The 17,430-nt window shown below is 45.8% G+C and overlaps 1 protein-coding gene across 1 annotated transcript in view; it reads right to left on the reverse strand.

Moving 5' to 3' along the window:
• The window catches only part of SLC25A36 (solute carrier family 25 member 36), an 866,993-nt gene that overhangs the window by 204,665 nt on the left and 644,898 nt on the right, over nt 1–17,430 (reverse strand). Inside the window, exon 5 of the mRNA XM_078665634.1 lies at nt 5,522–5,588. Within this exon, the coding sequence (XP_078521760.1) occupies nt 5,522–5,588 (67 nt within the window). The remainder of the gene's footprint in view (nt 1–5,521; nt 5,589–17,430) is intronic.

Genomic DNA, 17,430 nt, shown 5'->3' on the forward strand with positions numbered 1-17,430 from the left:
TCCTTGGCAACGCCTTAATGGCCTGTCTAATTTCCGCTATAGTGATGGGTTTCGAGAGATCCGCTCTTTGAGCAGTGGTCAGATGTGGGGCGCGTGCGTCAGAAAGGAATGACTCGAAGTCTCGATCCGAGAGCGGTGCGTGCGGGCCATATAAAGCAGAATAATAATGCTGGAACGCGGCATTGATCTCTAGCTGGGTCCGCACTATCTCTCCGGATCCAGCCGTCAGTTCCATTATGGGAGCGCTGTCCGGGGTGTTGCGCGTTAAGCGTGCTAAAAGCGCGCCTGCTCTGTCAGCCTGCGTGTGTTGCCTGTTGGTGTATTCCCTAAAGTCCACTATCCTTAATTCTTCCAATAGTTCCGCATGTTGTATGTGGGCCTCCTGTAGCTGTGTGAGCGTGCCATCAGTACCTGCTGCCTCATTCTCTAACATCCCCAGACTGCCCTCCACTACCCGTAGCCTGTCCAGAACCAGGTGCCGAACTCCCACCTTAGTACCCATTGCCACCCCACGTATAGTCGCTTTAAAGGCATCCCATTCAATTTGCCTGGAACTGGCCGTGTGTTCGTTTTCATCAAAGAATTTTGTGCTTGCGTTCAATAGTGTAGCCCTGAAAACTGGATCTTCTAATAAACCCGGGGACAGCCGCCACGTAGGTATTGGAGTGGGCAATCTCCCCCATTGCAACAACAGTTCTACTGGGTTGTGGTCCGACAGTGTCTTCCCCATGTGTAGTACAGAGATCACTGATGCCGTTAGGGACCTGGAACAGAATATGCGGTCAATTCTGGTATGCAGCTTATGGGGCGGGGAGTAAAACGTATATTCCCTATTAGTCGCATTCAGTGCCCTCCAAGCATCATCTAGGTCCCAGCTATTCGCCCATTGTGCTAACGCTACTGCCTGCTTCCTACTTTCTGTCAAGTGTAGTGGTGGATGTGATCTGTCAAGTGTAAGGTCTAACACTGCATTGCAATCTCCTCCCAGAAGCCATTCCTGTGCTGTCCAGTCCGATAATACCCTGCTAATTTCCTCGAAAAACCGTGATTGGTCCGAGTTGGGAGCATATATACTACCCAACACTACGCATGTGCCATTTAGTATCCCCCGTGTGAACACATATCGACCCTCCTTGTCTGTTCTTGTATCTATCGGTTTGAATGGGACCGTGTTTCTAATCCATATTGCCGCCCCCCTGGAGAACACCGAGTAGGTTGTGGCATAAAGTTGGCCTTTCCATTTCCGTGACAACTTAGCGCCTTCTGCCTCATTCAGGTGCGTCTCCTGGAGGTACGCTATATGTATTTGTCGCCTATTAAGTTGGGCCAATACTCTGTGCCTTTTATGCACCGAACCCATGCCCCTCACATTCCAAGTGCAGACCCTGTAATTGTTAGAAGACAGCATGGTATCGAACAGTCTCATCATGAGACATTGCTCCTTTCGGTATTGAAACTGTCAATATGATGTACATTATTAGTGCATTGTGTGCTTGCATTTCCCCAACCTTAAGGTCCCCCTCCCAGAACCGTGGAGGACCAAACCATAGTACCCAACAGGGGTATGAACAGAAAGCAATCGTGTCTGAGCCTGGGGGGGTGAGCTCAGTCGAACATTCTCAGCAGATATGTATCAATAGTCTCGGTTGTTTAACACCCTATTAACAGCAGGGTCTCTGGGTCCTTGTCCCTCCCTCCGCTCTGCCAGTAAGTATATGCAATACGTTACCAAATTGTATCTGCCGCACCAGCGCTCACATGTCTGCCGCCATCTGCGCTGTAATGCGTGGGAACAATGCAGGCTGACGTCCGTATCTGATGCCGCCGTTCGAGAGCTGGTGGGGCTATTTGACACTGTGTCGATGTTTGCATCATGTTCTGCCAGAGCATTAGTTGTCAACAGCGCTAATTCTATAGGATTCCCTCCTTCCGACACTTCCAGACCATCAGACTGTAGGACCTCCTTCTCTGGGGTCCGCGGGCGGTCCTGGGTCATGTCCTGATCACCGGTCATGCGGTCCTGTAACGATTCCGGGCGAGTCCTTTGGGACTGGGGCGGTGTGAGTGTTACGTCCATCCACTCTGAGGCCTCCTCAGGGGTATCGAAGAAATAAGTCTTACTATTATGGATAATCTTCAGGCGTGCCGGGAAGAAAAGTGCATATTTCATATTACGGTCGCTCAAAGCGCGTTTTACTCCCCAGAAAGATGCCCTAGCTTTTTGTACGGCCTGGGTGAAGTCTGGGTATATGGATATCGTTTGGTTCTCATATTTCAGTGGGCCGTTCTCCCTCGCCGCCTTCAGTACTGCGTCCCTGTCTTTGAAATGTAGGAGGCGTGCTATCAGTGGGCGAGGTGGGGCTCCTGGCTTTGGTGGTTTGGGGGGCACCCTGTGTGCCCTTTCCACACTAAACATCTGTGTGAGGTCCGCTTGGTCCACGACTGTTTTCAGCCAGTCCTCCACAAAGCGGGTCGGGTTCTTCCCTTCACTCCGTTCAGGAATTCCTAAAACGCGAACGTTGTTTCGGCGTGAGCGCCCTTCAGCATCGTCCACTCTGTCTCGTAGTCCCCGAATCTGCTTCTCTAGGTCCTCAAGGCGCGTGGAATGAGCTGTCTGTTGTGGTATCAAGTCATCAAGGGCGATTTTGTGTTCGGACACTTTCTCAGCCAGTTTCTTGTGATCATCCTTCAGAAGCGATAGCCCTGTTGACATCGTGTCCATTCGTGTTTCAAGGGCTTCCCTTGAGGCCCGAATTTCTGTCAGGATAAGGTCTAGCTTGGCCTCCTGTGTGTTTACGCCGGTTGGGGGGATTATGTCATCATTGGAGGAGGCCAGAGGGTCTTCCGATCCAGAGGATTGCGCCCCATTGCGTGTCACTGGTTCTGGCTGTCGAAGTCTGTTCCGCCCCATCTTCCTTCGTGGTAACTCACTCTACAGGTTGGTATTGTGAAGTGCACTACGTCAGTCCAGCACGATCACACTCCTACGGTAGGTGATCCACACCAATCGCGCTGGCCTATATCGCTTAGGTATGTTCCAGGAGGGTAACCGCGACGTGTGTGTAGAGGGCGCCTCCCACAGTTCGCCGTGCAGGGTATCCTCGTTGCACCAAGCGTCCTTGTAAAGCTGGTGGGTTTGTGCCCGTCCGGATAGCAGGGCCGCTGCTTGAGTGTCTTACTATGGAGACCTCCCCACGTTGCTGCTGTACGCCCGATGAGGGTAGGGCCCGTGCTCAGTGTCCCGCTGTGTTGTTTCCTGCAATACGGGTCACCCAGTGCGTGTGAGGTCTATCTGCGGAGTATTCAGATAAGTCCATACCCCTCAGTGCGGCCGCGGGCATCCCAATGCAGTGACCGTGGGCAAACCCGGAGTCCGGATCTCTGGCTTGCGCACCTTTGTTGTAGCTGGCGTTGTTCCTCCCTCCATGCTGGCCGCGCCTGCACTGCGGGCCGGGGATCACACCCGCCCTCCAATCTCGCCCCTGTGTTCGCACGGGGTCGCCTGAGTCTTCCCATATGGTTGTGGCAGTCTGGCGGTCTGGTCCCCTCTCACCTTCAGGGTCGCTGCACTCGGCAGCGTAGGTGTAGTCGCCGCTCTCTTCAAGCGCCTCCTGCCCTCCGGTCCCGATGTGGCTCGGGCACCCCCGGGGTGCCTCTCGTAGCAGCAATGGCAGTCGGCAGAGCCTCAAGCGCAGGCCGCGGTCATCCCCGTCACTCCAGCCGAGCCGCACACCGCAGAAGACAACCGCGGGAGGCTCCTCAGCGTTCCGGTTGCAGGTCTCGGAAGTAATCGCAGCCTCGGACTGTGGGCCTCCGTCGCACCCAGGCCAGTGTCACTTCCGGTCCGCACGCAGCAGTACTGTGGGCCGCGGCTGTCCCTTCTCCGCTAGGCCCGCCGCCGTTCCGCGGCAATATTCTCGGTGGTGGAAGCTCGGCACTTGGAAATACCTCCTGGCGCAGTCAGAGCCGTTCCTCTACAATATCGTGGGAGGGAAGAGGTTGCACACCAGATATGCAGGATAATTCGCTAATATTTAGGGGTTTTTAGACGGAGCTAGCTCAGCTCACGTCTTTCATGCTCGGCTGCTGGCCACGCCTCAAAAGGTACATGGCACATCAATGTGGCCTACTCAAACTATGGGAAATGTGAATAAAAGTACGAGAGTGGTGCAGGATAGTGTACTTTGGAAGTGGGCATTTATAGTAACCATGGAAAAAGATAGAAATGACAAGAACAGACCTGGCCTATGCCACAATGCTCCTGAGCCATAATCACAACATTTGCAATAAGACCACATTAACAGACACTGGTATCAGCTCACTGATCAGCAAACAATTCAAACAATCTAAGGATGAAGTTGCACTAATAATGGTGAATGGTGGGCCATTCACGAGATGGGTCTAAGAAACAGTCACAAAGAATGTACTGCTCCACTTCTACTCAGACCAATGTTATCTATAATATGGAGAAGAAAGACAAAATGTTTGGGGAGGAAGATTTAAGTCCTCGGAAAGACATATGTTACAACAGTGTGGAGAAAGATGTCATCTGATGATGGTTGTAGAATTATAAGGAAGATGAAGTACATAAGCCAGACATATAGCCCTGAATGTCTAGAAAGTAGAGTGGACTGGGAGCTGTTTCTTCTACATACTAAAAGTCCCCAATCAGCTCATAGTGATAGGCTGCCCTAAATCAAGGTTTAATTTGCTGCAAGCATAGATGAAGTACTAATCTCAATTCACTTGACTCTGGACATACGTATTATTCAAGACAAATTGACTAGTTTGGTGCAGACCAAGCATAGATGCATTTTAGGATGCCGTGGTGTAATCCAAAAGATCACGTCATAAGATTTGACGATTTTGGCTCACATTGAAAGAAAGTATGTGGAAAGCAGTAATGAAGCAGTAATTGTATGCAATGAAAACTCCAAAGAACTGAGTCACAAGCCTAAGAATACTGCAAAATTAAGTGGAAGTCCACACTACTCTGTCGAAATAAACATGTAGAAAGGGAGGCACGCTGCTCATGCTTGATAAGGAGGAGCAGGTCACACAGAAATGACAAGCATGTTCTGTTGGCTATCTGTCTGTTTTTGAACGGAACAACTGGGAAAATATCCCCAATGCCATTAAGACATGCTGAGAGATGATATTCACAAGTTAAGAGTGCATAAGTTAGGAGTGACAGCCTAAAAATCAAAACACCATATAGGCTACGCATGGAAGGAAGTGAGGACTACTCACCGAAGTATAAAACTTTAAAGAGCAAAATCTAATTCCTTGCTTGTGTTATTGGTTATCTGTCACTTCCAACAACATCACATGATCTAGGGAATCAAGTTACCGACCTGTACTTACCTTCAAAGCCAATTCATACATATTCTACAGAGTGCAATTGGTTGTGTAAATGTGCAGTATCTTACTGCACACTTGTGGTATAGAGGTTTGAGCTGTGGCTTTTATAGCTTTGCTGGTTGTATTAAGTAGTTTAATATAATCAACTGTAGTTCTTTACCTTGCATCAAGTTGTAACCGGGTCTTTATGAGCCATATGGGATTGGTTGCCGTTATTGCAGTAAAACCTGAATGAACATTTCAAAATTAGAGGTTTAATTCAGAGGAGATAAGCACACATTAAAGGTTTAAGGCAAGTGTAACATAAGTGAAGAACTTCATTTAAAATGCATGAGGCTGATTCACGTACAAATGCTACAGAACTTGCTGAGGTCCAGACTGACAAAGTGTAGCCTCCTGAATAGTAATCCTCTTTTAAATACATGCTCTTGTAAACCTATTCTGTAATATTAACTCTGCTCTTTACAAGCATGAAACCACAAAAAATTATCAAGCTGGGATTATACATTTTATATTCTTAGATATATATATATATATATACACACACACACACACACACACACTTAATACATTGCAATGTGATTGCTCCACACAGTAAATAACTTTTGGCAAATACAAAAACAGTGATTCATTTATATTAAGATACCTATTTACAGATATTTTCATATTGTAATCGTTTTGCAAAACAAAGTTGTGCAGCAAAGAATTACAAATTATAAATTGATTTATGGGGATACTCTGCCACGCTGACTAAAAATAAAATAAACTTTGAGGACTGAACCAATCAAACAAACAGTATTTATGGAAATGTCAATTAAAGTAAGAAAGGTAATGGAAAAAAAAAATAGGAGAGTGTCTCTCAAACCTGAGCAACCACCCAAAACAGAGGAGTAGAGAAGAAGAACATGCATTCTGTTCCAGACAACGGGTGGGTGGATAATTAAACAGTGCATGCACCATCTAATAGATGGCAAGTCTGAGGTCAAGGGGAGGAAAATGTCAGCATCAATATCGTCCCACGCGGCTAAGTACTTAAAAACAAACAAAACACTGATATGTCTTGCCGAAATACCTATACTGGAAACAAATTTTACACTTACACTTGCGTCTTCCTTTTAGTCAGGCACTATTTAAAAAGCTGATGGAAGTTTTTAGACCAGTTTGTTCCAAAATTTTGGTGAAGGCGTATTTATCATGTGCGGTGCATATAAAAAATGCCCCATTCATAATCACGCTGCTCAGCCATATCGAAACCAAATCAGGTGTGCTTAAAGCCGCAGTACACAAAACGGAAATTTCAAAGAATCTTAGCTGGAAAAATGCAAGTCTAAACTGCAGTACGGCCTGTATGCTTTTTACTAGACCTGAGGGGTGAACTCTGCTCGCAGAGTTTGTGGCACTCCGCACAGCTCGTGGAGTGCAGAAAAGTCAGCTCCGCATAGTGCAGCAGAGTTTTTTCCTCGCTCACCAATGGTAAGTTGGTGTGCTCAAGCTGACGCTCGGGTAGAATTTCTACTCGAGCGGCAGGATGATCAGTGCGAACAGCAGTTCGTACTGCACTCCCGTCACTTGGGGAACTCCGCTGAGATTTTTTTGTTTTTGTCACTGCGTGGAGTTCTGCATAGCAGAACAGCAATCATGCCTAGTTTTCACATATGTGCTTGTGAAACATTAGGTTTTATCTTATAGCAAGGAACAGAGGTTAATAATATCCATCTCTGCCTTTATTGACCATATATAGCTGCAATACAATAAAACATGGTTACAAAATGGGTTCAATGTCAAAATATCGAGGGTATTATTTGTCTGCTGAGACTGAAATCTCCCAATCTTACATCATGCCTGCGTTCTCTTCGTGTGGGGATTCCAGATAAAGTGACATGTAAAATCGCTCTGTGCCTCTTCAGAGACCCTGCCGACAAAAGGGAGATGCAAATGTCTAATGAAGATTTCTTAACACTGAACAAACAGGAAGAGAAATCCACGTGGCAAACTTGGACGCCTCTAAGATGGTAGTAAGAGGGATGCCCATACCCATTACTTCTAGAACGATTGCCAAACTACAGGAAAACAAATTAATAAACAAGGTCCACAAATTGGAAAAACAGGAATGCAGGAAGAAGAAAGGCAAGATTCTGGATGTGAAAGGGAAGCTTAACTTCTTTAGAAACAATAAATCTGATCACAGCTCTTTAATGATTTTCAGAATGGAGACAGCATTACTCCGTCAAGAAGAGAGGCAAATGTCTCACACTTCCCTACACCAGGAAATACTTTTTATATTGCTCCTCCTACAGGCCAGCAGCCAATCCTAAAGTAGATTTTAAGATTTATACCAATATCCTGGCTAATACGACAGGCAAGTGATTAACACATCTGATAGATGTGGATCAAGTAAGTTGTATCCCAAGACGTCTAGGGTCCAATAACAAGCAGCAAATCACCCATTAAGTGGAAAAGGCCTCAAAGAAAAAGATCACTCTGTCCTTGGAAAGCCTCAACACTGAAAAAGCATTCGAGTGTGTCATTTGGGACTTCTTGGAAGTGGTCCTAGAAAGCACAGGCCCAATAAAATCTGATGGAACGCTGGATAACAATCACAATCCACATAGTCATAACTAAACTTAACAGTATGAAATCCAACCCAATCTACGTGAAGCGAGGGATCAGAGAGGGATGCCCCCTGTCACCACTACATTTTGCACTTGTAGGGCAACCTCTCCCGGATTCAGTTAGAGTGCAGTGGAACGAAATGGCTGATTTTTGACAGGGATGGATGAACACCAATTATTTTTATATGCCAATGATGTCACGCTGGCCTTATTTGATGGGGTAGCTTCAAATGAAGACCTTTTGCCTGAACTAGAATATTTTGAGAAGGTTTCAGGTTATAAAAATTAACAAACATAAATTTGAAATTTTGGAGAGAGCGATCTCCAACTATGTTAGTCGACAGATAGGGGAGGCCCACCCTTTCGCTGGTCCTCGGAGACGACAAAATACCTAGGTGCACAACTAACAGACTAACTAGGTGATTGATACATTGCTATTTGGCACCCATTAAAAATAAGTATCCTTGAGGCCAAAACAATTGTATAGGTGTATACTAGTTTGGCAGGATAAATGTCTTGACAATTAATGTTTTGTAAGACACCTCTATCTCTTTCAAGTGAACGGGACCCCAAGGTCACTGTTACAATTGAAATTTCAAGTGAAAATGATTGCCTATCCCTGGGGCGCAGCCAGGGTCAATTAGCACATCCTAATGGAACCACATTAAAATGGGGGTTTAACCTGCCTAGATATAATTAAATATTACCATGCTGCATATTTCGATTTTATAGTTGAATAATCAGCAAGATAATCGTATAAGAAATGGATACATATGGAAAGGGCAGTGGTGGACAGGTCCATATAGGATTTAGCTTAGATGGGTAAACCGCAAAGACTGCCAAATTATTACATGGCTCTGCAAATCAAAGCAGTTAAGGTCTGACAAGGATCGATTAGGAGGCGGGTATGCACATCTGTTCTCTACCAGAACATGCCAATACATGAGGACTCCAAAATCACACCATGGCTCCTGAAGAATTATTTTAAAAGGTGGCAAGGCGGAAAATGTAGGACCGTCTCTGATCACTTTCAACATGGGCAGATCAAGTTATTTTCTCAATGCAAAAAGGATTTTAGCTTGAATGAGCTAGACTGATTACAAAACTTACTGGATTTTGCATCCTACCAACATGCAGGCACCACAAGGGACCTAACTGCGTTAGAAAAAATTGTAAGAACACAATTTGGGTCCTGAGGGTTGATAAAAGTCTGTATAAGATCCCAAGAGAAAAGCAACATGATTCAGCTCGGCGGTATCAAGTTAGGTCAGAAAGCACTTGACAGAGTAAAAAAATAGGAAAGAATTTTGAACAATATCCCTAAACATTTTGGAGACCGTTCTGCCAGAAAATTGTTTACAAGGAACTCTACTAGTGGTACATGACCCAGAGAGGCTCCATCAGATATATCCTGAGGCCAGGCCCACTATCTCGAGATGCAGGTCACATATTGGTGGAATGGTACAATGGTGGAACGATTGTAAGGAAGTTTTGAGCTATTTTAAGGAGATCCTGGCTTCCAAGTCCAGGAAGAGCCATGTCTATTACTGTTGGGTGTAGCTCAAGATGGCAATTAACAGGTGCACTGTACATGTAGGACTTTCTTAAACCACCAGATAGGTACTGCCAAGGCGCTGATTGCACACTGGTAGCTCCCTTATACATGACCTCTGTGAGAGAAGCTGCGTAACCCACTATGCCGGTCATCAGCACAACCACCCAAGCATCGGTCTTACATTGTGGGCTGTTAACTCTTCGGGTGCTCATGACAGAATGGTTCCGTCATTAGCACCAGTGCTCCTGTGCTCATGACAGAACCATTACATCATAAGTAAAATCCCTATGCTGCAGACAGCAGAGGGATTTCCTTTTTGGGGTTGCCCCCCAAAAAGGCAAAAGACTTCCGCCCCCCCCAGGAGGCAGATGAGGGCAATAAGACGCTTATCTGCCCCCTCTAGGTGGGGCAGAAAGCCCACTAGGTACCAGGGATAGAGAAACAAATCAAAGTTCAGGGGTGGGGGCTACCCAGAATGAGCATGCCAATTTCCCCAATCCCCCCCAAAAATAAACTGGCACCGTCTTTCTGCCCCCCTTGGGGGCATATCTGGGAAATAGCCCTTGATCTGCCACCCCAGGGAGGCATAAAGCCCACTAGGCACGTGCCTTTTTTTCGCAATGTGCCTAGCTGTGGATATTGGGGCCCCTGGAGCAGCTGGCACCTAGGAAAACCTAGCAACCCTGTAAATTTTTTTAAACTTGACACTAAGGGGCATCCAGGATGGGGTGTCTTGGTGCCTCTCACCAGGTTCTGTTACCCAGAATCCCTTGCAAACTTCAAACTTAGTAAAGAAAATAAACATGTTTTCCTCACGCTTCTGTGATAGACAGCTCCGGAATCTGCCTTGATCCACAAACTTCCACCCACATAGCATTCCCCAAAGTCTCCTGATTAAAATGGTACCTCACTTGTGTGGGTAGGCCTAGTACCCGCAACAGGAAATGGCCCAAAACGCAACGTGGACACATCACATTTTCCCAGTGAAAACTGACCCTTTCTTGCATTGTGCCTAGTCGTAGATTTTGGACCCTACCTCTGCAGGCACCTAAGGAAACCTAACAAACCTATACATTTTTAAAAACTAGACACCCAGGGGAATCCAGGATGTGGTGACTGAAGTAGCTCACACCAGGTTCTGTTACTCAGAAACCCTTGCAAACCTCTAACATTGTAAAAACAAAACACGTTTTCCTCTCATTTCTGTGATGGAAAGTTCTGGAATCTGCTTGGATCCACAATCTTCCACACACCCAGCATTCCCCAAAGTCTCCCGATAAAAATGGTACCTCACTTGTGTGAGTAGACCTAGTACCCGCAGCAGGCAAGGGCCCAAAATGTATTGTGGAGACATCAAAATTATCTATCACAAAATTACCTGATTTTGCAAGGGGGGAACCTGCGTTTTTGGCCCCGGGCTTGGCAGACATCTAGGGAAAACTAAATCCAGGGTGGTATGGCTTGTGTAGATCCTCCAACACTTTCCTACCCAGAATACCCTGCAAACCTTAAATTTAACTGAAACAAAATCACATTGTGGGTGGGCCAAATACCCGTGGCTGGGAAGGACCCAAAACTTATTTTGGAGACATCAAAAAGAATCGGTCACACAACTAACTGGTTTTGCAATGGGGGCACCTGCGTGTTTGGTCCCGGGCTCAGCCGCCATCTAGGGAAACTTTCCAAATCCACACATTTCTGAAAACAAGAGACCCGGGGGAGTCCAGGGTGGCATGGCTTGCGTGGATCCCCATCGTTTCCCTACCCAGAATCCCCTGTAAACCTCAAATTTAGCTGAACAAATAACTGTCACACATTTGTGTGTGGGATCACCGTCCCGGCACAAATGTCCTACCACCCAGCATTCCCCTTGTTTTCCCGAGTAAAATGATACCTCACTTGTGTGTGTGTGGGGGGCAAGGGCCTGTGACTGGGAAGGGCCATAAACATAGGGATTAAGGGTGTAGCACAGCAAATTCTAAGTACTACATTTAAAAAAAAAAATTTTTTTTTAGCCGATTCTGGATTGGACAGCCACACAAGTGTGGTATCATTTTAGTCGAAAGACCAAGGGGAACGCAGGTGGTAGGGCATTTGTGCCGGCACAGTGATCCCATGCAGAAAAGTTTAGAACAATTTATTTTTTTCATCTAAAATTTGCAGTTTGAGGGGGATTCTGGGTAGGGAAACGTTTGGCAATTCACACAAGCCATACCTCCCTGGATTCCCCCGGGTCTCTAGTCTTCAGAAATGTGTGTTTGGTAGGTTTCGCTAGATAGCCACAAGCCTGGGGCTAAAAAACATGGTGCCCCCCGCAAAACCAGGTCATTTTATGATAGGTAATTTTGAAGTCTCACAGTACGATTTGGGCTATTTCTTGTTGCGGCCACTATGTCTACACATACAAGTGAGGAACCATTCTTTCGGGAGACCTGGAGGAACACAGGGTGGTAGGAAATTTGTGTCAGCCTGGTGATCCTACAACTTTCCCACTCAAAACGTTGACACAAATTTGATTTGTACAGCAAATTTGAGGTTTGCAGGGGATTCTGGGTAGGGAAACGTTGGGGAATCCATGCAAGCCATACCGCCCTGGACTCCCCAGGATATCTAGTTTTCAGAAATGTGTTGGTTTGGTACGATTCTCTAGATGAAGCCAAAAACCCATGGGCCCCTTGCAAAACCAGGTCATTTTGTGATGGTAATTTTGATGTCTCCTCAATACGTTTTGGGCCCAGTCGTGGGTACTTGGCCCACCCACGCAAGTGAGATACCATTTCTATCATGAGACCTGGTGGAACGCTGGGTGATAGGCAATTTTGTCAGCCCAGTGATCCTACAACTTTTCCACACAGAAACTTGAGAAAAATTAGATTTTTTCAGCTAAATTTGAGGTTTGCAGGGAGACTTTAGAGAATGCGGGGTGGGTAGAATTTTGTGGATCCACGCAGATTCTAGAACTTTCCATCACCGAAATGTGAGGACAAATTTTTGTGTTGTTTTTTTTACAAAGTTTGAGGTTTGGAGGGGATTTTAGGTAACAGAACCTGGTGAGAGCCACACAAGTCACCCCATTCCGGATTACCCTGGATGTCTAGTTTTCAGAAATGTATAGGTTTGTTAGGTTTTCATAGATGCCGGTAGAGCTAGGGCTCAAAATCCACAGCTAGGGACTTTGCAAAAAAAAAAGTCAGTTTTCACTGTAAAAATGTGGTGTGTCCAGGTTGCATTTTGGGCCGTTTCCTGTCGCTGGCACTAGGCCTACCCCCACAAGTGAGGTACCATTTTTATCGGAAGACTTTGGGAAATGCAGGGTGGGTAGGCTTTTGTTGATCCACGCAGATTCCAAAACTTTCCATCACAGAAATGTGAGAAAAATGTGTTGTTTTTTTTTGTGCAAAGTTTGAAGTTTGTGAGGGATTCTGGGTAACAGAACCTTGTGAGAGCCGCTCATGACACCCCATCCTGGATTCCTCCAGGTGTCTCGTTTTTAAGAATGTATAGTTTTGCTAGTTTCCTCTAGGTGCCGGCTGAGCTAGGGTTCAAAATCCACAGCCAGGCACTTTGCAAAAAAGGGTCTGTTTTGACTGTTTTGGGGGAGCATAATCGAACCTGCCAGCGCAACCGGGAACTGCCACGAATCGCCGTTGGGGTGCCCGGGCGGAGGGCTGCTGACTTCACTGACCCTTAGAACTGCTGGGGTTGCTGCCTGCCTCCCGCTGCCCGCTCCCACTTCCATCTGGGGAAGCGCCGGCCATCGCGAGGAGGGCAGGTGAAGGGACTGCAATCCCCAGCAGCCCAGGGAAAACCACGTGACCTGTCACAAGCGCCAGGAGGCGCATTAAAACTGCGATAGCCCTGCTGAGCGGGGGGGAGCATAATCGAACCTGCCAGCGCAACCGGGAACTGCCACGAATCGCCGTTGGGGAGCCCGGGCGGAGGGCTGCTGACTTCACTGACCCTTAGAACTGCTGGGGTTGCTGCCTGCCTCCTGCTGCCCGCTCCCACTTCCATCTGGGGAAGCGCCGGCCATCGCGAGGAGGGCAGGTGAAGGGACTGCAATCCCCAGCAGCCCAGGGAAAACCACGTGACCTGTCACAAGCGCCAGGAGGCGCATTAAAACTGTGATAGCCCTCCCTCGCGGGACGCCGGGCTAAGCCCGGGCAAAGGGAGGGCCCTCTGTGGCCCTCAGAGGACCGAGAAGGACGGGACGGGCCACCCCCCTTGCCTCCAACAGAAAGAGGGTATACTCGTCTACCAACAAGGTATTTTTCTTCATTCGATTGAGTATTCATATTAACTGAATTCATCATACCCCTGTTATCACGATGACACGAAAGAGGGCAATTAATACAGCCATCTCACATAGGGTCTTGCCAAAAGGGACACAAGACGCACAAGAAAATAAGCCCACTCAGCAACATCCCTTAAACCCAGGGATAAACGACGCTATACTGTCACCTGAGTGTTTAATTACTAACCATCCTCGCGTATCTGTCTTTGGCCATGGAAATAGCTTAACAGGGCTAGATGAACTAAACCGACTGTGTGGAACTAAGTACACTAAAGTTGTAAGCAGTCCTGATTACATTAGCACCCCAACTGATCCACAAAACTTGAATTACAGTCCGTACGAACAACCCCAAATCAATCCACCAGATGTCCACAGTACAGCAACTGTATGGCCTCCACCTGGCAAAAGGAAGTGCGAAACAGGCATACAAAATGGGAATCAACCTAAACATCCCAAATTATCTTCAAACTCCTTGTTGTCTGCGACCACTTCCCCTCCAACTTCAGAGCCGGGTGAAACAGTGGGCGGAATAGATCTCTCAGCATCACCCTCACAGTCGTCCTTACTGACTCTCATTGAACGGCTAATTAACTCCGCCATTTCGCCATTGCTGGCAAAAATAGACCTTCTGGGAGATAGACTCACAGAATTAGAGACGATGGTCAACACAAATCTGGCCTCCTTAAAAAATCAGGTATACATCAGACAATCCCCTTTATCAGCTGTTTCTGGAACTTTGAAACCAACTGCACTAAGTACCAATGCCCAGCCACAGGCCTTAGCGCCTAAAATACTAGATCCAAAGGTTCCCTATCCTCTGCCAAATCGTGTATCTCCACAGCGTAACATCGCCAGTTCGGGGTCAAACATAGCACCTCATATTCACTTACCACCAGAGGCTGCTCCCTTTGTTTATGTTCTATCAGGAGTACCACCAATCACACGGGGAAAAACGGAAACCGAACACGAACTACAAAATAAGGTTACCCACTGGTTATCTAGGAATAGACCCCTGCCTGCTGAACTTAATGGCAAAATACTAGCCGTCAGAAGGGTGGGCTGGTTAGGTCCCCTACGAAAGGATATCGCTGGGGATCTGGTCTTAGTAAAATTTTGCAACAGAAACATTGTTTCATTCCTCCAAACTTGGTACTGCCAAGGAGAAGATGGACCGATACATACTGGGGACCTCTATGACTTTTACCCTCATTTCCCCGCACTTAGACCAGGGGCAGGCTACACCCATGCTATCGGTAAACCTGTGTGGAGATCGATCAATAGCAACTTCCCTGCACCGAACCGTCGCGATATGGAATACTACAGTGGCTTTTATTAGTAGCCCATGGGGAGGGCGACATCTATGTAAAAGCAGGACTGTTAGAATATTTAAATCCCGAAATATTGTGTAAAGTTGTCTTTAGAATGAATTAGGTATGCACACTTTAGGACCGGGATTCTTTCTCTCTGAACAATTTTTTTCAAATCCTCACTTTTAATTTTGTCAATATTTTGTAGCCTTTGTTAAGTTTGCCTTAATCGTATGTTTTTAATATTGTACGCTTTTATGATTTGTATTACAAAATCGAATAAAGCTAAATGAATGAATGAATGATTGTAAAAATGTGGGGTATCCAAGTTGCGTTTTGGGCCGTTTCGTTTCTTGTCATGGGCAAAAGGCCTAATCACACAAGTGAGGTACAATTTTTATCGGAAGACTGAGTGGAACATAGAATTGCAGAGCAACTGTTATTACCTATTGACTTTCAATGCATTTCTGCCTTCTAAATGTAAGACAATGTGTAAAAAATGAGTCACTTTGAAAAATTTCCTATAATTCACATGCTAGTATGGGTACCCACAATTTCGAAAACGTGCAAACAGCTAGTGTTTCTAAACTCTATATTTTGTTTCCATTCCGGAAATATATAGATGTCTTTCATACCTATTATGCACTCTTTATATTTTATCAAATGAATTGCTATATATCCTGCACAAAATGAAAACACATTGCTAGACGCTGCTCAGTAATTGGCTCTGGGTTCCTCTGGTTCTAGGTGAACCTGCAAGTCCTATATATCCCCACAACCAGAAGGGTCCAGCGGATTTAATGGTATATTACTTTTAAAAATCTGTCATACTTAGAAAAAGTTACAGGTGAAAACTTTGGCACAAATGGTTGTTTTTTTCAACTCATGTTCAATTATCCTTTTTTTCAACTGTTAGTTTCTATGAAAAAACCTTCAAGGATCTACATAAATGACCCCTTGCTGAATTCAGAATTGTGTCTACTTTTCTGAGATGTGTTGCTTTGCAGGATCCAATATTGCGTTCATACACATTACTACCACTAACTGGAAGGAGGCTGAAAGCACCAAAAATAGCAAAAATAGGCTATGTCCCAGGAAAATGCCAAATGTCTAAAAATGTAGGTTTTCTGGCAAAAGTCTGTCAGTCCCAAAAGCTGGGAAAATGGCGATTTCAGCAACACAAACCCTTTGTTGATACCATTTGCAGGAAAAAAACGGACCCTTTCTTCTGCAGCACTTTATTCCCATTTTTCAATAACAAAAAAATAGCTGTATTTTGGCTAATTTCTGGGTCCCCTCCAGGAGAATCAATGAACCCTGGGTATCTTTAAAATCCCAATGATGTTAGAGGAAAGGATGCAAATTTGGCGTGAATACCTTATGTGGTCAAAACGTTACAGGGGCCTAAGCCCAAACTACCCCAAATAGCTAAAAAAAAACAGGCTTAGCACGGGGGAAGGCCTAGCAGCTTAGGGGTTAAATGCCCATCCTTAATAAAGCATGCAATGAAAATTAATTTGCTATTAAGCACACACAACTTAGACGCCCTCTTTGTAACGGAAACTTGGACCTCTCCTGACTCTTCGGTTGACTAGAAATTTGCCTAGCCTACGAGAAGGTAAGTTTCAATTCTATTAAGGACGCGGAGGCGAGGATTATGCTCATTCTCTCTTCGCTTTTATTTAACATAATTCCACAGCAACTCATCATGAACTTAGTAAAAAACGACATTTCCCAAAACAGGAAAAACACAACAGTCTCTTTATAGTCCTTCCACGCTGTCCATGGATCCTGGTCAATAACTGATGCTGACACCCCCTGCACTTCCTCTTTCTTCGCTGGAGGATCCCTTCCATGATCAACCATTCTGCTTCGCATTGTCGTTTCCTGAAAGAAACCACAGTAATCAAACACCATTCCTCGACCATGAAGGAAAACAAGTAAAATACTAACTCAAACCTCGTCATACCAGTATTATAACATCGATATGTCAATCATCAATGCATTAAACCATTCGAGGAAGTATCAGGAATCAGAAGAACTCAAAAGGTAATTACTTACCACCATACGGGGCGGGACAGCAACCCACGCGCTTGCGGGGAGGGATAATTGTCGCCTCCGTGTCCTTAATAGAATTGAAACTTACCTTCTCGTAGGCTAGGCAAATTTCTATTCTATGTCAGGACCGGAGGCGAGGATTATGCTCCTTCAAAGCTTGTTGATAACCACCTGAGCTACGTTCAGCAGCGGCTTAAAGTAAAACCTCTTGAAGGTAGAATCCGAGGACCAATCCGCTGCTCT

The sequence above is a fragment of the Lissotriton helveticus genome, chromosome 11, assembly GCF_964261635.1.
Source record: "Lissotriton helveticus chromosome 11, aLisHel1.1, whole genome shotgun sequence".
Taxonomy (NCBI): Eukaryota; Metazoa; Chordata; class Amphibia; order Caudata; family Salamandridae; genus Lissotriton; species Lissotriton helveticus.